The 21,810-nt window shown below is 40.1% G+C and overlaps 1 protein-coding gene across 1 annotated transcript in view; it reads right to left on the minus strand.

Annotated features, from left to right (window-relative positions):
* NRP1 (neuropilin 1) overlaps window positions 1–21,810 on the minus strand; it is a 234,722-nt gene that overhangs the window by 52,659 nt on the left and 160,253 nt on the right. The window contains exons 7-8 of the mRNA XM_089668696.1: window positions 2,813–2,968; window positions 1,182–1,326 (exon numbers count right to left, since the gene is read on the minus strand). Of these exons, the coding sequence (XP_089524822.1) occupies window positions 1,182–1,326; window positions 2,813–2,968 (301 nt within the window). The remainder of the gene's footprint in view (window positions 1–1,181; window positions 1,327–2,812; window positions 2,969–21,810) is intronic.

Consider the following 21,810-nt stretch of genomic DNA (forward strand, 5'->3'; position numbering starts at 1 on the left):
GTGTCGTATATATATGCCATACTAAATTAAGCTATACAGCTGTGCTCAGGTGTTTATTTCAGCTTAAATGGTTACCTGGGGACAGCAGGCGGTGGGAGTCAGGTGCAATCAACTCCTAATTGCACACACAGGGGCCTCAAGAACATCAGCAGTGCAGTTTGCTTGGTGCTAAATTGGCTTGTGAACCCAAAACAATAATGTTGCATGTACCGTGTGTGAATATGTAATGGTATCAATTAATAACAAAGGTGCAGTCTCAATAGTGTGGAAGCTGAACAAGAAAGTTGCCTTACAAAAAATAAAATAGTCACATTTACAATGTCTTTCTGCTGAAAGCCATACAATTACAAGGGGATTAGTACAAAGTAAAGCAAATGTTCTGCATTAGATGACCTTGACTTAAGTGAAACCTATGCTGTTTAGAGACAATAAAGACTTGTATTATGTGACTGTAACCAGTCAAGGTGCTTTGTTTTATTCCAATAATGTTGTGTACATCTAGTGGTGGCTACAGATTGGTGTTGGTTAAGAGTTTTGGCATTTTTTGAAGAATCAGTTGATATTTTTTTTTTTTCATAGAGTGAAGTGTTTTTGTTATAGAGTTCTGTTTTTAGTAGAGAGGAGAAGGCTTTGGACCTCTGATTTCTAGTGTTTTAATTTTATTTATTAATTTATATTAATTTAGTATAATGATTGTTCTAGAAATAAACTGTATGCGTGTGTCCAGCCTCTTCACATTCTCCCCACAGAAAACAAGCAACAATATACCTACCAGGGGTGCTTCCCTTCATTGTATTTAAAAGTTAAAATGTGAGGATGTTGTACATCTCATCGAGAAGGAAGCAGCTATGGATGGGATATTTCAAAGGAAATCTGGCCTTATATAAAAGTATATGGTTATTTTGAGGGAAATTATCTGGCCATCCCATGTTAATACAGCCACACCTTAAGTCAGAGGTTCTCAAACCTGTCTTTAGACTTCACTTACAGTGCAGGTTTAGTGGATTTACTCTCAGGAACATGGGTGGAATAATCAGTAACTGGTCCAAATAACTAGATTTCCTACATATAACTCCTGCTTCTTGGGCAATAAACTTACTGTATGTTCTTGCTGTCAGTACATTTCAGACACATATTTCAGACTTGCAAGGTTACTGATAGGTTCCCATTGATATCCTTACCTGTTATTTTACAGCCATAGACTTCAAATCTTAAAGAGATTCCAGTCTCCCAAGTCACGGGACGGAGTTTAATAAACCTTGTTAGCACAGGCTTAGGAAACGCTCTGTATACAACATCAATTGGATTTGTGTTCCCTTGAAAACTCTGCATCAACAAAGAATGAGCAATATACATTTAACACAAAAGATATGCTATACATTGACTCAGTAGTTGGCATCTTCTGGAATTACTACAGTGTGTGTTTTAAACTACAATTGCTATAGCGTCCATATGGGTCATACTACTGGTGGTTTTATAGTAACTCTTGACTTTGCAAAGGTTTACTAAAACCAATGCTTATTATGAATTATTTGGGCCTATAAACACATTCCTGGAGCACAATTAGTAAGCAAAAATGCTGCTCCAGTCTGACCCCTGAGACCCAGCTTTTTCCCACCTGGCACTACCATCTTTAGTCTTGCATAACATAGAAAACGTGAAGCCAGGCTGTCTGTCACAGCCCACATGTCAAAAACCCCTCTTCCCTTCCCATCCCAGTCATGTGTCATTATTCTTTGTACATGTCAGACAGCAGGATGTGGTTAGAGATGGATAAAAAGCATAGCAACTTTTTATAAAAATGCCAAATTTGCATATTCTAAACTATGTCCTTCAGTCTGCTAGGGCTGCAAGCTTTGTGGAAAGGAGAATGTTTGAAACAGTTGATGGAAGACATTATGAATGTACCACCATGTTTACATGGAGATGGAAAGGTTCCCTTTATGAGTCAGTTCAACCAGTTTGTCAGTTCTGTTGGGTTCAATCACCAACGAGCTTCATATGCTTCATAGCTGCAAAGCTGCCATAATCCTGGTTCTTACCAACCCTCTATGGCTATTAAAAGGGAGTGGCCCCATGATTCCTTTTTTCATATATATCACATACAGACTGCTGCAGTAGAAATTCTGCGAATGCAAGGCAAGTTTGATGTGTGTGGGAAAGCTGGGTTTGGGGACCTGGGGACTATATTGAGGAGCTTTCAACACAGGAGTCATTGAAAAGTACTGGTGGCTATTTTAACTCATCAACATGTACCAAAAATTTAAACAATGGTCTTGGGTTGACTTTATTACAGTGCATAAATCTATTTGTAATGCATTCTCAAAATGTAATGCTGTCCAAAATAATAAAACATCCTATTGGCTCTCTCCTAAGGGACAGTCCATTTTTATTCTGGTCATTAACAGAAGCGAATAGTGGCCTAAAATAACAATTAAACACAAATCATTTTTTATGTATTCCAACTGTGCTTTATAAACATGCCCATACTGTGCTTGCTCTTGACAGATTTTTTTTTCTGTTTTTTGTAACTAGAATGGTTCCTTTTTCATCTGTTTAGGGGCCTTTGTGCTTTTATAGCCCCTTTTACTTGCATTCTATAAAAGAGTCTCCTAAGTCCTTTTAAATTGAACAGGTCTATTTGGGAAAGCTTAATTTCTGCAAGTGACTGTGAACATATTAAACAGAAATGGTACCAATGTTTAATAATGTGTTTCAAGGCATTTAATACTGGTCATGGTATATATTTTTTATTCTTAATAGTTGCTATGGCTTATAAATTACAGGCAAAAAACAGAACTTTGGTTCTTACCAGAGGTTTACTTCCATCTTTTAGTGTAATCCAGTCTTCTCCATTTGAGCTAATATCAACTTTATAGGATTTCAAAAAATACTTCTTCTTAGTTTCCTTTGATACGGCTCCCTGGGTTCCAATGCCAGAAACAAAACGCAGAAGCCCAAGGTCTACCTGCATTTAAAGAACACAGAAAAAGATGGTTATAAGGAGAAGTTAATGTACTATAAGGCAAATTGTGATTACCTACAGAATAGCCAATACTTCAAAAAAACTAGAGCACTTTGTAACCGATCTGAGGTTTTGAAGCTTTCACTACTGGACTAAGTGGCTATTCCTATGGTTATGTTAACCTGTATACCAGGCTTTTTCAACCAGGCTTCCTCCAGAGGTTGCTAGGGGTTCCTTGACCAATGACCAATTTCTGCTTCTCAGGTTCCCACTGACACCGTTGATCTTTTAAGCTATCTGTAAAGGGATAATTTTTCCCAATGTCTGAATTCTTCCCAGTGACCGTTGCACTAATGTATCATGAGCTGTACTGTAGATATACATTCACCGACCACTTTTTTAGGTACACCTGTTCAATTGCTTGTTAACACAAATTGCTAATAAGCAAATTACATAGGCAGCAACTCAATACATTTAGGCATGTGGACATGGCGAAGATGACTTGCTAAAGTTCAAACCAAGCATCAGTATGGGGAAGAAAAAGGATTTAAGTGAACGTGGCAGGGTTTACAGAGAATGGTCTGAAAAGGAGAAAACATTCAGTGAGTGGCAGTTGTGTGGATGAAAATGCCTTGTTGATGTCAGAGGTTGGAGGAGACTGGTTGATGCGACATTCAGATGGTAGGGTCAGAATTTGGTGTAAACAACATGAAAGCATGGATCCATCCTGCCTTGTAGCAACGGTTCAGGCTGGTGGTGGTGGTGTAATGGTGTGGGGGATATTCTCTTGGCACTAGCAAGGTGTACCTAATAAAGTGGCTGGTGAGTGTAGTAATTTATAGCACAAATTCCCAGAGACTGAAATTTATTTCAAGGGTTCTTCTGTGTTGAAAAGTTTGGGAAAAGCTGCTGTAGATAATCAGTCCAGCCAGGCACTAAAGAAGGGGGTAAATCAACACTAGTGACTGATGTCTTTTAACCTCAAGGCCTTGTTTACAAAAGAGAGAGAAGGGGAGGTTGGGGCCTTTTGGGGAGGAATTAAACCTAAATTCATAACATTTTGAATAGTGTAGGTAATAGTAATCTTCCAATAGTGGCACATGTTTCTGCTCTAAGAAGGGATTTCCTCTTAATTAGGAAAGATTTCCCTTTACTTCCTGTTTTGTCTCTAGGCTGGAAGTAAAGAGATATTTCCTTAATGGTACACTGATAAAAGAATCTCACAGGATTTCTAACCATTGTCATTTCTACATAAAACTAAAAAGGTTCCTCTTACGTGAACTTTATTAAAGTTAATCTGTGCTAAAATATTAATAACTGCCATCGCTGATTTCCGTCTGTAAATGCCATATGCCTTGAAGCCATTCCGATCCTCTGATTTTAATACTTTCTGGGTCACTAATACAGCTATTGAAGTTGGAACAAATTTGGAATTTCTGCATACGTAATTAAGACCAGTGACACAGAAAATACTGAAGCCAGCGGATCATTATAATGCAGAATTTTCAGAAGGAGTGATCAGTAACAGATAGAAGAACAACTAATATATGGCTTTCTGTTCTCCATTAATTGGCCTGAGGTGACTGACATGGACAGTGTAGATAATAACTGGGGCACTGTTGTGTTACGCATAGTGAATGCTGTGTGCACTGTGCCATTCGGCTAAATATACCATTTACGTCCTGAAATTGGTGCTTGTGTGGAAGGAACACTAGGCACCTTCTTTTAATGGTCAAATGAACAAGGCTTTCTTGATGGGATTTAAAAAAATGAATAAGCACTTGAACAAACCAAAACTGAATGTTACAAATAATGATGATTTTCAAGATACAGTCAGTGCAATCTCACTTATCATTGGTCAGAACAAGGGAAGATAATTTCTGATTGGTTGTACATTGCATGCTTCTTTTTGCCATTCATGTAAGCCTATGTATTGTTGATTTCAGATGATTTACTTCTTTCCTACTGAGCATGTTACTTAGCAAAAGAAGACAAATTGATTCCACTTCATGTTCACTTCATGAGTAAACACATCCTGCTCCCAGCAGTTCTATATTTAGCCCTCATTCATTTTATTTATTTGCACATTAATAAAACGCAATAACATCTTCTCTGGCAGATTACAAGGACCCTCATCTTAATTAGCATCACCATTGTCTCCGATCCTCGTAAAGTGTTCATATGCTAATTCATATTATTGGATACTTTTGTATTTGGAGCCAAGGCTTTGCATACTTTAGAAACCTAGATGTAAGCCATCATTATTATGATTAGGATAAAATGATTAGTTCTGCAGAAAGTTTGCACTGTACAGAGGATGCACCGTGACACTTAAACCTTTTCCTCTCAAGTGATTATAAAGTGTTCTAAGCTCATATTCCATCCTGTGCTCTAACCAAAATGAAGAGCTCTTTAGACTCTTGTGCTCTCTCTGTGACGTCTCTTAAAGCTTTTCAGCAATTAAGACTGGATAGGCCTAGAACCACTGACTTGTACAGACTGATTATAAAAAAGAAAAAACTTAAATGTTTATTCCTGCTTATAAACTTTGGAGAGACATGCAACTTCCCATCAAGTGGTACATTTCTTAATAAAGTTAACATGTTCAAATGCCTGCAATCAGTGGCAGTCGTTCTGTATGTCCAATTTGAAGATATGAAGAATAATCAGTGGCATCACTACCATGTGGTAGTGATGGCACTGATTTTTCCATGTGGAAATATGTCAACATTTCCAATTGAATTGACACTATTAACTAAAAAGTTACCTGACCACCAAGAGCCAATCAGAAGTATGTATTGCATGCTGAGGAATTTGTGATTGGGAAGCATCAATGGCACAGTGAAATTGCTCCATGCATTGAGCTCCTATGGGAATCATTAAAGCAGACTTAGCTTGGCCCCAACAGTGCCACTTTTATCCTGGGCCTGGGTTGCACAAAGTGCCTTGAGTTCACCTCAAGTTGAGATTAAACCTCTCTCCTTCTGATTAAAGCCATGTCCTTTGCCATTCAGCCATCACATGTCAAAGCCTCACAGTGCAGTATAAACTCTGGGCTTTGACAGATGAATGGCTGGGATGGGACTAAGTACTAAAATGGAGAGAAATTGAGGCTCTGTGCTACTTAAAGAGCTTTCAGAGGGACACGGTGATTGATACAAAGACTAACACAGGAACTACCAGAAACCACATGGAAGCCGCTTGCCAGCACTGCTGTTTTTACTTTTTTGCTGTTTTTTTACATGTGACTAGATGACAAAAACATTGAAAGAACTCTACATCTGTTATGCGCACCAACAGGCATATTTGACAGGTGCCAGAAAACTGGCGCATTTAGCCCCACACTAGATATCACTATACCATAGTCCACATAACTCAAAGAGGTATAATTCACTTGTGTGTGTTGTCAACAGGTCCACTGTAATGGGCAAAAGACATTCAACATTAAACTATACTGCATGAAAGAGAAAGGGCTGCTCAGATATGTAATGAAAATTTCAGCTCACATGCACAACTGAAGAACATAAGAGATGCCTGTTAGCTCAAACTAATATTGAAATTCAAATATCTGGCAAGGCTCCATAAGCTGCTTAAATCATTGAGAAAATCTGTTTGTGAAAAATGTGACTTTGTGTGCCCCTGGCAAATTTTCAAGGTTCACATAGCAACCAGAAAATAATTATGCAGAAATTACAGATTTTATTTTCCATTTAATATTTTTTAACTCTGCGGATGATATCGGAAACTACAATTCCCTTGTGAAGAGTCATTTTAAACACTATTAATGACATCAAGCCTTCTTATTGGATCATCTTGGCATCTAGCTGTGCAGTCATTGGCATGCCAGATATGAACTCATTGTTTTAATTAATTGTATTATTTCAAAGTCTCCACACTTGTAAAATGGAAACGTGTGCTTAAAATCTCACTGGTGGGAAAACAATATTAGTTAACAAAACAAAAATAACTGACCTGCCATATTAAATAAAGCAGCTGTACATACACAAAGCACACTGTTACCACTGATATATTGTACCATTAAAATGTATCAGAAGACAGTAATTATTCTTTCCTCTGTGGGACCAATACAGTGCAAGCGAAGATGAGGCCTCTGCAGTCTCAGAGCTTATACAACAGAAAAGGGCCAGGCACTGATTAGCTAGCTGATTATAATGTATCACAATGTACAAAGTATTCCATCCCCTTTGGGACCAATACAGCTTGTAGGCATCTATTATACATATTCTGCAACTTTCTATTCCCGCAAATCCCATAATGGTGGTCTGTGTGAGCTCCCACAGACAAGAGTCTGGTGGAAGAAATTTTGGTACCGAACATGTTAGCATGAAGGCACACTGTCTACGTATACCTGCACCCACTGCTGAAACCTGATGTTCTTATGTGCCTAGAGATTGTAATCACTAAATTTGCTTCATTGAATTTGAGTCAAGAATTTTTCATCTATGCCTATATTTTTAGGCCCAGATAAAGGGTTTATTTTTCAAACCCTGAAACACATCGGACTACTCTTTTGCATTTTTATAGTTGTAATAAACACACCTCGACCTTGAAACTTAATTTTCTCCCAAACCCTTTCAATGTGTACCTGTCACATAGTGCTAAAAATTGCCATTGAAGGTCCACACACTAGGCGCAATGTTATATTAAAGCCCATTCACACTGCTAAAGCCAACTCAGAAGTATTTGAAAAAATACAGGTTCCATCTTTGACATGCAGTTTTCCCAATCAAGTCACATAAATGGAGGCCACAATATCTGCTGTCTGTCTATGGCTGGATTTTGGATGGCTACAAATAGTCATATGTTTTACTAAAAAAAAAATAAAAAGATAATGAGGCAACTGCAGGGATCTTCCACAGTCTTCTTCCAGATACGACCAATGGATAAATGCAATACATGCATGAGTACATCTTTATTCTATTTCTTTTACAACATGGGAAAAAAAATCAAATATATACAGGACTTTAAAGGTTCCCTCACAAATATATACAATGTACACGATAAACAGTTTTATTTTTATTCATCTAAAACTTTGACCTTTAGATCTTTATAATGCATAACATTCTGGCCATTAAATAGCCAATGTATACACATATATTTCTAGGGTTCAAAATAAAATTTTGTCCTTTCCACCCTTCACAAATTGCTTATATCCTTATCATTTCTGAATAGGTTTTTTTTCTGAAAGTCCTTCCTGCATAGTAGTAACATCAGGGGGGTTCCAGTGGTCATTATGATGCGTTTCGTGAGTTTAGAGTTCCCACTTCATCAGGCTCTGTGAAACACCATATAGTATCCCAACTTTAGATGGTATCCCAACCAAATAAAAGAGAGAATAACAACTGTACCACTCTGCTAGCCAAAGTCAGTTAATCCCCATTGGGTTGTGATCCGTTCTTAAGAGGGTAAAAATCTACGTTTATATGCAATGACCTTAAACCATACAACAGATTAATTCATTATAGAGTATATGTGCCTAGGTGAGACAGAGCAGCCTTAATGTTTAGAGGAATAAAAAAAATTATGGAATTGTAATTATGGTGTATATTGTATACACGCAAGGGCACCTTAAAATTATTATATATTTTTGGTTTTCTACAAATTAAGGGATGGTGGTATCCAGTTTTGCGGTTTGGGCAGTCTATATATGACCTTCTCTGAGAAGAGAGATTGGCTATTGTTCTCAGATTTTCAACTATACCTGAAAATTTCCTAATAAACATTGCCTCTGTCTGCCTTGTTACTGTATGCCTACAAGTGATGCTCAAAATGGTCACACTGCTTGGCTTTATTGGCTTGCAGATGGCTACCCTAACACAGCCCGAGTATCAGGCTTAGCAATGATAAACAGCTTCGCACAAAAAGGTTCCAGTTCTGATAAGTCCTTTTTTCAAGCTCTGTAGCTATAAATCTTAGTTCATTGCCCTGGATTAAACATGTATCTACAACTCATTAAAATTCTCATTCATTTACAGCTTTAGTTTAATTACACTTCTCCAGCTCCACACTTCAGTTTCCCAGCACACGTGTCATGTATAGCAATTATTGTCTCAGGGTAAAGATTGCAAAAATTACAGAACCATAAAGAATATTTTCTTACTTGCATGATTTGGGATAACTGACAATTGTTCATGAAATCCTGTGATCTGACAGTGATGATCTAAGAACCAAATTTGCGGAAATGGCAGCACATGACCATGGTTATAGAAGAGCTCCAGCCAAAATCAGAATATTTCACAAGTTCTAATGACAGAGATAATACGTTAGGAACAGTTTTATCTCAGCATTTGAAACTGGGAGGTCTGCATTATTATTGTAGCACCTGAAGCCCTCCTCCTAACGATTATGAATAAAGTTTTCAGGCACTAAAAGACATCAGGGGGGATAATATTTAAATTGAAACTAGGACACTTGGATGACATATTTTTTCAGTATTTTAATATTTGACAGAGATTGCTCTTTATCATAGGGGCTTCTGAAGAAGTTGAAGTACAACTAAAATCTCCCAATCCACATGAACTATTTTTAATCCTTATGCTGCTAGCATTAATAGCAGGAAAGGAAGATATTATTATTATACAGTATTTATATAGCGCCAACAGTTTGCTCAGCGCTGTACATTATAATGGGAGACAGTACATGAGACAGCACAGTAACAATACAATACAATACACGAGGGGTTCGAGGGCCCTGCTCCTTGGAGCTTACAATCTAGGAGGGAGGGGAGAGTGGTACAGGAGGAAATAACTGTGGGGGATGGAGTGGTGGGAAGAGCGGAGGAGATCAGCAATTAGCTGAGGGTGGGGTAGGCTTCTCTGAAGAGATGGGTTTTCAGGGTGCGCCTAAAGGTGAGGAGGGTAGGTGACAGCCTGATGGATTGGGGTAGTGAGTTCCAGAGAATGGGGGAAGCCCTGGAGAAATCCTGGAGATGGGCATGGGAGGAGGAGACCAGGGAACTAGAGAGCAGACCAGGGAACTAGAGAGTATATATCATATTTAATCTTTTTTTTACATTTCTTCAATTGCTTCCTAGTTTGTGGTCTAGTACAAAATGATGTCATACATCCCAGGAGTCTTCAGGAGGGGAGGAGGGCCTTTCTCAGTAAAGCACACCCTCCTGTCTGCATGCCTGAGCTAAGAGCAGATGGTTTCCAGGAAGTAAATGCTGCACAAATCATGTGCCCTCACACAAGATGGCTGCCACTAGAAATGTTGGATGTTTTTCATAGTGATTCCTGAACAAAAGCATGGAGATATGGATGGATGAGTGAGTTTGCTTTGAATATTAAAAGTGAATTAAATAGCATTTTCAATTTGTGGTGCTACAGTTTCGTTCCATTTTAAGAATTCAGTTTTAAGGTTAAATGGCTAAACTGCAGCATTGCATTTGCTGTACTGTTAAAGCGAACGTATAAAGATTTTTACAACAATATACAGAAAGATTATTTACATTAGGCTGACCACATGTACATTCAGCTATGTATGCATAACTGCAAAAATCATATTATAAGCACCTAAATCTAGCTTCATACTTGCTTCCTGCATTACAAGTACTCATACTAGCAGATGAAGGCTATCAGTGACAACAAATACTTCATTGAAAAGTGCTGTAAATCTAACACAGACTGACAGGAGGTGACAGCAGGGTGGTGACTTCATCAGGTTTTTGATGCATCAGGCTGGGGGTGATCAAGTGCCAGTGGAAAAAGTGAGATCAGCGTCCTGGCTATGTCATCTGGCAGGAGTGCCTGGACCAAAGGACAAATCTGTTGCCAGGTAAGACAATTCACATTTATGTTTTTCAACAATCCATTTAGCTGCTTGCTTGGAGTTTAACTTTAAAGACTTTATGTTCAGTCTAAACCCTAAGGAATGGTATATTCCAGGTTATTAAAACCCACAGAGAGTAAAATATTTGTAGCAAACAGCCTCCCATTCCCATTGCCTTTAATGACATTTTTTATGAGGAATGTTGTTGCATTAGGGTTCTTTCAGAATGCTGCAATTACACCACATTTAATTGTAATTCACTGAAATTGTACTCACAATTCCTTTTCCCTAGGCCCCAAATAAACCCCCTCCCTATTTCATACAGTGGATAGCATCTGATTTATATTAACGCTGGATTATATCCAGGCTGTATTTTTGCAGTTGTAAAACTTGTAATGGCTTTGATTAAGATGATTAATTGCACGCGCGTTTGAATGATTTTTCTGATCTCGTCTAGCTATTTTCAGGCTAGGAGCACCTTAGCTGACTCCAATATTCTGACTGTGGAGCGAGCTTGATGAGTAACCCTTAATTACTGGCCAGTTGTCTAGCTTGAACAATTCATTACAGCTGGCTGGGGAAAAAAAAAAGAGTGGCAATAATTTCAGCGAGATTCCAGCCATTGTGTTCAATTAGAACCATAAAGTAAAATGCATCCATTAAAATATCAGGAAGTGGTTGGAAACACAGACAGCCGCACTTCTAATACACAACCGCTTTTAACGAACGAGGCTATTATATATGTAGCTAGATCAATGCTTTCAAAATGGCTTTGGGACGGACAATATAAAGAGGGCTGAACTGAGTGGAATAAATCTTCAAGAGACCACACTTGATTAATTTCACAAAATATTATAGTACATTGTTAATTAAGATTATAGGAATAATTGCAATTTTTTATTCCAAAGAAATGAACTATAAAACATTTTCTGAAGTATTGAGCTGCAAAATGATTTGAGGAAATGCAGCTTTTATCAAGTGGAGAACAGCTGGTGCCTTCAATTAAAGCAGACCACGCACTAAATGGCAAGGTCAACTTAACACATCAGGCCCCTTAACCCCCATGACAACATTTTGGATCATACCTGTCAAAAACTGTGGAGTAGAAAATATACTCACCTTATTACACAAAGCTTTCTCACTTTATATGGTGACATGATTCTTATGGCAAGATTCTGGAAATGCAGAGTATACCAAGTGTTCATGCACTATAGAGGAACATCTCATGAAGTTTGGGATCATCAATAATTTCCAGGCTCTCTTTAGAAAGATGGTGGCATAACTGTCGCTTAGGCAGCTGGGTATTAGGTAAGTATATTTTTTACCTTTTCTTCACAAGTATTCTTTTTCTACACGTATGATGCTACACATAGGAGTGGAGAGTTTGATGATATAGACAGACTTTGCATTTAACTACAAAGTCCGCTTTAACATTCTTAGTCACCTGAAGGTCCAAAAAAAGGAAGAAGATGACCACATGATGTCCAAAAACCTTAGTCAGGTAGGCTTATACTACAAGTCTTGTAAACTAAGGCTCAGCAGCAGTTCCGCATATGTAAAAAAATGAACACAACTCCTTGGCTTAATTTCAAGCTTGTTCCCTTGATTAAATTTCAAGCTTGTGAAAAGAATGTAACATTCATTCTCAGTGCTTTTTAGGTCTTTTTACAGCCTAATAAAAGAACAAATATAAGCCAAATACTTGACTGAGAGCATGAGCTTGCAAGTGCTTGGAAAAATCATATTTGAAGAGACACCTCAAATAAAATCAGTGGCTTGCTAATGATGTGAGCTTTAAAAGTGTACCTCTGGGGTGGGCACTAAGGCATGCCTAGTACAAAAGTACATATCATGTAAACGTCTTAATGAAATATTTATTGCTTAAGAGCATCAAACACAGCCAACAAAGGCCTTCCACTTCTTCAGGGCTTGATCAGTGGATGTTAGAATCACAATGAAACCTACTGTATGTTAGGGCTTGGGCTTGATAAAGACTGTCATCACTTAACAGGACTAGGAACTACCTAGGACTCTATCATAGTATTCTGCTATGAGTGAATGTGAAAATGTGAGAACTGATCTCTGAGCAAGAGGTGAATGCACAGATGGATACATACAGGTGAACTGTTTTTCCTTGCAAAGGATTTGTATATCTTTTGAGCCAGTCTTGTGATCCAGACACAGTGAAGTTACAGAATGTAAAGAGAAATCTCCCCAACGGGGGTCACAGAGTGGAATAAAATGTTGACAGAGATTCTAAAAACTCTATGACAAGAATTATTTATATACCTGTCTGCACCCTCAGAAAGCACTTCTTTGCCTTCCTGTTCCAGGTGGATACAGTCTCTATGCCAGGAAATGAGGGGAAACACTCCCCAGTGGAGGCAGAAGTAACATAAATTCAGCCAAAGTACTAACCCAATAGTGGTCAACTTACAACATACAGGGGCATCAATTGCATCCTCTGAAATCAGGGACAGACATAATGTTATATTTAATACCACAGAGGATTGTCACAAACTGCTAAGACACTGCTGGAGATGGTCAGAGACAAGTGACATGCTACAGGTGTAGATAAGAGCTGGTCATATGCTACAGGAGACTGTTGGAGATAAGGAACGTGTGACTGCTAAAGATCACTGCAATTACAGTCCCTTTAAAAAATAATGCTCCCACTACTGTCTGCTGGGGTCCTTGGGTCGAATCATAAGTACCAAAGGGCAGCAAGTTGGGCACCAGGGTTCTAATCCTTCCTTACTCTATCAAAATGAAAAAAAAAAAAGAGCTGGCTTGATTTCCACTTGACGTAATTAGCAGATGTCCTTCTGAACTGGCAACCCATACTTTTTGTTGAAGTATACATAGCTCTTGCTTACAAATAGAGTTCATTTTAATTGATTTACTTCTTCAAGCTAATCTATTAAGAGTAGCTGTAATCACGGTGTGCTAGGCTGATCACTAAGCAATGCTTTTAGACGTTGAAGTGTCCATACTTCACCTGCTGACCTGGCCATCGACTTCAAAAAGCTTCATTAACTGCACTGAGCAGAAAACCACAGTGCAACACATCTGGGACTAAACAAAAATCCAAAAAAAATCATTTATCTCAAACCAGATGAGCAGACTTATAATAAGTGCAAGGAATGTTCTATTGCTGATCCTTCTTTTTTCCTAAATTCCTAAACCACCTCTCCTCGACAGAAAAGATTTGTTGCCAATTTAATTTACTAACTGCGTCAATATTTTAATCATTGTAATATGGAGCATTATATTGAGCACAATATTTCACTGTATGCAGTGCACTTGCTAAGGTTCCTCAATACAGACACAGACTTCTGTTAAAGTTTATGTTTCTTAGCCAACATTGTTATTAGATATAGTGATAGTGAGTTTGTGACAAGGGGTCATCAAGACATTCACTGAGGGGACAGATACATCAATATAAAAACAGACGTGAATGGCAGCCCAGCACACCTTCACAATGCATGCGTGCTGCAATGACTGCACCATATCACAACATGCGATGGGGTTGATTTACTATAGCTGGAGAGTGCAAAATCTGGTAAAGCTCTGCATAGAAAACAATCAGCTTCCAGGATTTTTGGCAAAGCTTACTTGAACAAGATTCAGCAGCCTCAATACTTTCCAAAAAGAGAGGCAGAAAAGGGGCCAGGCAAAGGGTCCTTGTGCAAGAACATTGTTTGTGCCCAGCATTTAACTACTGCCCATGTACAAACACTGTGTATAGGTAGCTTGCAACCTGCCATATAAGATAGGAGGGCCCAGGTCTCTGTGACAGCAGAAGGAGGTCCTGTCCAGACCCACATCTAGTATATATCAGCCCTTACTGTACATGGTACAGCAGGCACATATCAGGAATATGAAATTTTGGGTTTACATATTCTTTAAAAAGATTTATGTTTTGTCTTGAATACCTCCTAAAAATTGCAATATGTTGTCATAACCCAGAATGACATGAAAAGTCTCAATCTGAATTTATGCCAAGCAGACAGACATACATACCGACAGTCTGAACAAATGTCTGTCTGCTTGGCATAAATTCAGATTGAGACTTTTCATGTCATTCTGGGTTACTGCACTTTTGGGTCGGGACAGTGACCCTGAAAGCATTGAAATCTAGCAAATAGCATTTTCAGGTGGAGGTCAGCGATGGCAGCCTACATATTGTTTTCACAACAGATTTCCTTTAAAGTAATAGTAAAGTTTTTTTTTGTTTTAAAATAACAAACATGATATATTTACCTGTTCTGTGCAATAGTTTTGCACAGAGCAGCCCCGATCCTCCTCTTCTTGGGCCCCCTGTCGGCGCTCCTGGCTCCTCCCCCCACCAAGTACCCCCATAGCAAGCTGCCTGCTGTGGGGGTACTCATGCATGCTCGCTCCTGAGCCAGCATTGTGTGTCCATAACACACATAGCAGGGCTTGGCCCCAACGTCTGCTCCCTTCTCACTGGCTCTGATTGAAAGCAGCAGGAGCCAATCGCTCTTGCTGCTGTATCTAAGCCAATTAGGAGTGAGAGAGCTGAGAGAACCTTGACTCTCGTGCATATCATTGGATCGAGATCAGGCTAAGGTGTATATTTAAGGGGGCTGCGGGGGGAGCTAAACGCAGAAGGTTTTTTAACCTTACTGCATACAATGCAGTAAGCAGGGGCGGACTGACTATTTGGGTACTCAGGCACTGCCCGAGGGCCCGGGGTCAGTAGGGGGCCCCATGAGATGCCCCTAGTACTTTTCATGGGCTTTTTTGGGTGTGGTTTGAGTGTGGGTGAGGACACAGGGGCCCCATGATCCCCTATTGCCCAGGGCCCCATGAGTTGTCAGTCCGCCCCTGGCAGTAAGGTAAAAGATCTTCTGCCTTCACAACCACTTTCATGTGGACCAGCAAAATCTCAAGATATGGGTTCTCTGGTAATATTTTCCGGACAGGGAAAAACATAACACACAATCATGCGACAAGAGACTGTAGACCTAGAAGGACAAAGAATGGTTTTATTTGTTGCCTGGCTTTAGTCTTTAAATAAATACCAGCAACAATAAGTAAAGGAGTAGACGTTTGAAAAAATGTCCAAAAGGATGCTAATTTTAGCTGCTTCCCGAATGACTCAGTTGACAAAGGAAATATGTTATTAATGAAAAACAGAACAGCAACTTGTAACCAACTTCAGTTCATCTTGTGCTAAAAAATGTTAAAGTTAGGAAACTTTGGTTTAGTTTAATGAAGTGTTCTGGCAACTTTCTACGCCAGGAAGACGAGTAGACAGAAGGGGGCTTCTATTTGTATGCAGCAAGGTGAAGCCCTTCAGAGATCACACTGAGCTCTATTTATAGGACCTCTCATGTGTTCATGTCTGGTGCTTGTATTACACACACAATGGTCACACCACATTAATGGCCATCGTTGACTTTGGGAGGCAGAACAACTTGCTCTGTTACTGGTCTCCAATAATTAAAAATAGAAATACTTTCACAGATTTAAAGTGAAGTACAGCAAAAAGAACCCCCCAAAACACTGCAAAGGTTAAATGCTCATAAAGTATGGAGATATATTTACTCTATTCCATGCTCCAGCAGGCTGTCTCTGCACCTTGCCCCACCCCCCACACAATGCAGGGTTCATAGCCCTGCGTTGTATGTAATAAAGTTTAGGAGGGGGCATACACAGGTTGAAGCTCCTTGGAAAAGATGACAGTGCTGGAGCCTTCTGGAATGGGTAATAGAGTAAGTAATAGAGCCTTCTTCTCTAACCCCGAGAAATAACAAGCATTCAACCATTGCAGTGTGAAGGGGACCCCATTGCAAGGGAATTTTGAGTTCAACTTTAATGACAATGGACAGAGTCACCATTTTTTTTTGCCCCCAGCAAGTAATCAACTCTGCACAGGTACAGCCTTCATTTATAACATAATGTATTCCAACTACATCAAAAATGCTTCCTAATAGGTCCCCTCTTTGCTACTGCTATTCTATGGAAGCTATGGGGCTCAGTTCATGAAAAAAATTTGTTATTTTCATTTGAGTCCAGTGAAATGTGAAAATTACAATTATATGGCTACAATAAAGACTGATACTGATACTGATCTATATCCTAAAGCTCTGAGATTACAAATATAAATTGCACTGATGATGACCTATAAGCGTGGTAACAGCAATATGCAATTTAAACTAAATGGCTATATAACATTAGGCTTTATCTGTGCTATACAACAATAGTCCTGGAGGCACAGTTGGCTACAAGGTAAAAAAGGAATGATAAACATCCATCCAGATGCTGTCCTTAAAAAATAGTTTTTTTGGGGGGGGATTTGTAATAAAGTGATGATATGTACAGCAATTTAGTTTTAGGAAGGCTCGGCTGTTCTTTGCTGTAGTGTAATGGAGGGCTTTATGGTTTCTGGTTGCCCACGATACTATAAACTAACTAGCAATACTATCCGCCATAAGAGAAGTCTTTCAATGCCTGATAAGAACTGTGGTTTTGCAAAAACAAACTTGAAGTATGAAGCTGACGTCTTTACAGTCACCTTTGACATCCATTAAATCTAGAGATGGGAGTTGATGACAGGTCACATGACCATTGCTTCTCCAAAACTGTTGACTATTATAGAAGCACACAGAATTTAAGGTGCATTCTCTCTTTCAGACAAACATGCTTGGAATCAGTTACTGTTTAACACCTGCATAATGTCATCAGTCAAGATACAGTTTGGTGCCTTCAACTTTGGTGGTCAAAACAGCCTCTTTCAGTTCCTGTATAGCAGAGCTCAGATTTGGGAAAAGGGGTCTGCAGCACAGGAGACAATCAGTTATGCGGCACTGCAAGGAGCATGCTCATAGGAGGAGAGAGCAAAGTGACGGAGAGATGAGATCATCAGTCTGACATGGGCTGACCATTTGGAAACTCGGGCACTGCCTGAGGGCCCAGGGTCAGTAGGGGTCCCCATGAGATGCCCCTGGTACCTTTTTCATAGACTTTATCCCCTATTTCCTGGGGGCCCCATGAGTTGTCAGTCCGCCCCTGGTCTGACATTTCTCTTTTTGCTGCCCAGTCACCGGTTGTATGGAGGAAACCTTTAGCCTGGGTTCACATATATGCGGTGCGGTATATCGCATGTGATTCGCACAGGAAACGCACCGCATTCTTGTGCAAATCACATGTGATTTGTGTGTGGTGCAATTGGAACCATACATTTTGTATGGCTCTAATTGCACCACACCTGCGCCAAAAACGTGCAGGACCCTTTTTTTGGTCCACACTAGAATCGGATCGCATGGGTATTCACATCTATTCTGCACAGCGCACTGCGTTTTGTGGATCGCTTTCGGGGTGTTGTTAACATTCACACCCGCAGCAGTTCGCATGAATGGGGTGCAATTCTGATGCGATGCGGAATTCGCACTGAAAACTCTGCGCATTCTGCACCACATCAGTGTGAACCAGGGCTTGAGGTGAAACTTCTTTCTCTCAATCAACATTGACTAATCCTTATACTGCTAGATTTAGTTAATAGACAGGAATACAGATCATATTTACTTGTTTTAGACTTTTACATTTTTTCAGTTACTTTCTGGTTTCCACACCTAGGCAAATGATGTCATACATCCCAGGAGTCTTCAGAGGGGAGGAGTTTCTCGACTAATCACACCATCCTGCCTGCATGCCTGAGCTCGGGGTAGATGGATGTAAGGAAGTAAATGCTGCATCTGCCCGCCCTTACTCATGAAATGCTAGGGGGTGTTTTTCTAAGTGGTTTCTCATTGAGACATGGATGGATAATAGAGTTTGCTCTGAATGTTAAAAAACAAATTAAATAGCGTTTTTGGTTTGTGGTGCTCATTTAAAGTGTAGTTCACCTTGTGTTACTGAACCGCAGCAGAGGGAAATCAAGTATCCTGCCCTGCCAAACAGAATTTAGTGGTGTGTAAATCACATAACTGGAAGGAGAGACATACAAATTCTTTGGCAGGTGAAACAGCCTCCTTATATGTTTTTTATTTTTACATTTAGTTCTTTGCCTGGAGTTCAGCTTTAAAGTCCAACTCCAGAAATTAGACAACATCTACCCTTGCAATGGCCTTTATTGTCTCCTCCCCTGCACTGCCAGTGTTTAATGATCATTAGGGTCAGTGCTAGACTATTTTGCGATCTAGGCAGACCAGCTAGAAAATATTAAATCAACAAAACATGAAACTGCTAAATTTTAATTTCTCAAAAATAAATGCGATAAGATGCCACCAGCACCAATAATAAAGACAAAATCAGTGTCACGGGTGGACTGTATCTGTGGCTGGCAGTGGCAGGGTGACAGTTGCAGTGAGTGGAGGATGATGGATTCACACTCTGACAGATCCCAGGCTGGAATTCCTCAGGCAATGGGGGGAGATAATATGTTGTGACAGCAGACCGCTGAACTGAGCGATTCCACACAGTGACAGATCTGACACACACCACCAACAACACTGACACAGCTGTGGGATCGTGATGATGTCACACTCACTGACACACTGCATATGTGATGGATGTCTGGCTGGCTGGGTCACACTCACACAGACACGAGACCTCAGAGACATTACTTTTCTCCACAGGCACAGCTCCACCTCCGCTGATGACAGGGAGGGAAGGGCTGGAAATCCACAGTAATCAGCAGTGGCCAGCTGACTTGCAGCAAGGGACTGAGTCTGAGAGGAACACTGGAAGGAGCGGCAGCTTGGCTGCTACACTGGCCCGAGACACCCAGCATCTCCCCCTGTCCTTTCTTCCTTCCCTCTGCCACCCTCCCCTCAGCTGAAGAATCATTCATGACGTGGCGGTGTCCCACACAGAGAGAATGCAAGCCTGTTCTGCGCCCAGGCGCTCCTAGGTGGCAGTGCGCCCTAGGCGGCCTCCTAGTTTGCCTAGTGAAAGCACAGGCCCTGATGATTATTATGTCTAGAGCAGGGGTCTCCAAACTTTTCAAACAAAGGGCCAGTTTACTGTCCTTCAGACTTTTGGGGGGCCAGATTGTGGCCAGTGGGTTTAGAAAATGTCCTGGGCTCAGCATTGGTGAAAATAAACAAGGTCTAGGGGTTGGTGGTCAGAAACAGGAGGAGTAGTGCTCCATCATTGATATTAGCGTGATGAATAATACTCCATCATTGGTGTCAGGGCAGGAATTATGTCTCACTGTTGGTGTCAGAGGAATAGTGCCCCAAGGGCCAGATAAAGGCTAGCAAAGGGCCACATTCGACCCTCGGGACATAGTTTGGAGACCACTGGTCTAGAGGGTAGAAAAACATGAAGGATTATGCCGAAGCAGCATAGTGCTGTCCTCTTCTGCCCAAAGCTCTGATCTGTGGGTGGTTCCTTGGCATCATCATGTATAATGCAGGGCTAGTAACCCTGCATTGTACGAAGAGAGGAGGATGGAGTGCAACTACAAGCACTGTGCAGAAGAGGCTTCGTTGGACCATTTGCACCACTGAAGGGAACCTGCTGCAGCAAAGAAAAAGGTATTACACCTTATTTATTCATGAATGAGTAATTAACCCTTGCAGTGTGTAGAAGGATAGGGTGTGTGTGATTTTTTGTTGTGTCTGGAGCTGGGCACAAGTAACGTAGAAGACAGAGCAACAATGCCGTGCACGTTTAGTAATCTATAGCAAATAATCAAATTGCCATTGCTGATATCAGAGCATTGGAGAGATGATTTCTCATTGGTGGGTATGCGTTACTGCACTTAGGACCACATCAATACATTCACGGACATGTACTGCTAGTGACTGCGAGCCTCACAGGAATAGTAAATAATCTTGACAGATATCTAATAATATGTTTTCTGGAAGCTAGGTCTCCATGTCTATAACGAATAGTGGATGCTTAATAAAACAAATGATATAGGCCATAGCTAGACACATACATTTTCTTGAAAGGTTACTCATAGAGGAAAAAGGATTAAAGTCTTGAGAAGGAGCCAAGGTCTGTGGTCTTCTCCCAAAGCTGTTATCCAGGTCAGATAACAAATGACTGTGGGTCAAAACAGCATTAAAATGCATATATCATCGTGGAGCAGCATGTATTCCCGAAATGAAACTATCCCAGAACTACATAGATTGCTCAAAAACAAAAACAAACACCTTACGAGACCTTACTGATGCAACCATCACATATGGGAGTTGCATCATTATACAATGCATATTCTAGACATATTTTTAACAAGAACATCTCAAGCTGGAGACGGTTAGTCCTCCTCACAGCCAATCAGAACAGTTCTAGACATACAACTAATCTAAGACTTGGGAATTAGGTGCTGTATAGAAAATATCAATACTCCCACAGGTAATATTTGTAACAGCAAGCTCATTAAAATGTATCTAGTAACATTGTTTTTGTATCTTTGTAACTATTTGTTTGTTGAAGTACATACATGAACATTGTTATATCCAGACCTACAGCACAATCATGCCGGTTGTCTAAAAATAATGGAACCATGGATATGTTTTACTAGCAAATCATCATATGTAATTCTGGCACCCCAAACTATAAGGGTTTGTTCACATGGGCGAGCCGGAGGAAGTAAGGCCCCGTTAACGCTTGGGTGGTAAGGAATCACCAACAGAATCGGCACAATTCTACACACAGCTCTGCATCTTTCATTAATACACACAATTTGTCTTTTTTATGATAAAGAAAGCATAAAGAAGACATACAAGGGCCAAGATTTACTTGCAATCAACAACCATGGGTCAAATAGTGCAGGCTAGGCGCTGATGGTAACAACAACTTCTAAAACTGCTTCTTGTACACAGTAGTTGCACGTGGACACCAATATTTTCTATGGAATAAATGGAATACATGTGATATTGTGTGAGCCTTCACCCATGGACCAAGTCAGGCAGAACACTGCAACAGATCTCCTAGGTAAGGCAGGCCAAGTGGATGATTTATGGAGGTGGTTGCCATGTCAACTGCCATACTCCATGCTGACAACATGCCATTATTAGCGTGAGGTCAATGCAAGCGTCAGACCTCAGGTGACCTTTGACCCCTGGCTCTCA

The sequence above is a fragment of the Staurois parvus genome, unplaced genomic scaffold, assembly GCF_062004578.1.
Source record: "Staurois parvus isolate SC_StPar_1 unplaced genomic scaffold, SC_StPar_1.0 ptg000061l, whole genome shotgun sequence".
Lineage (NCBI taxonomy): Eukaryota > Metazoa > Chordata > Amphibia > Anura > Ranidae > Staurois > Staurois parvus.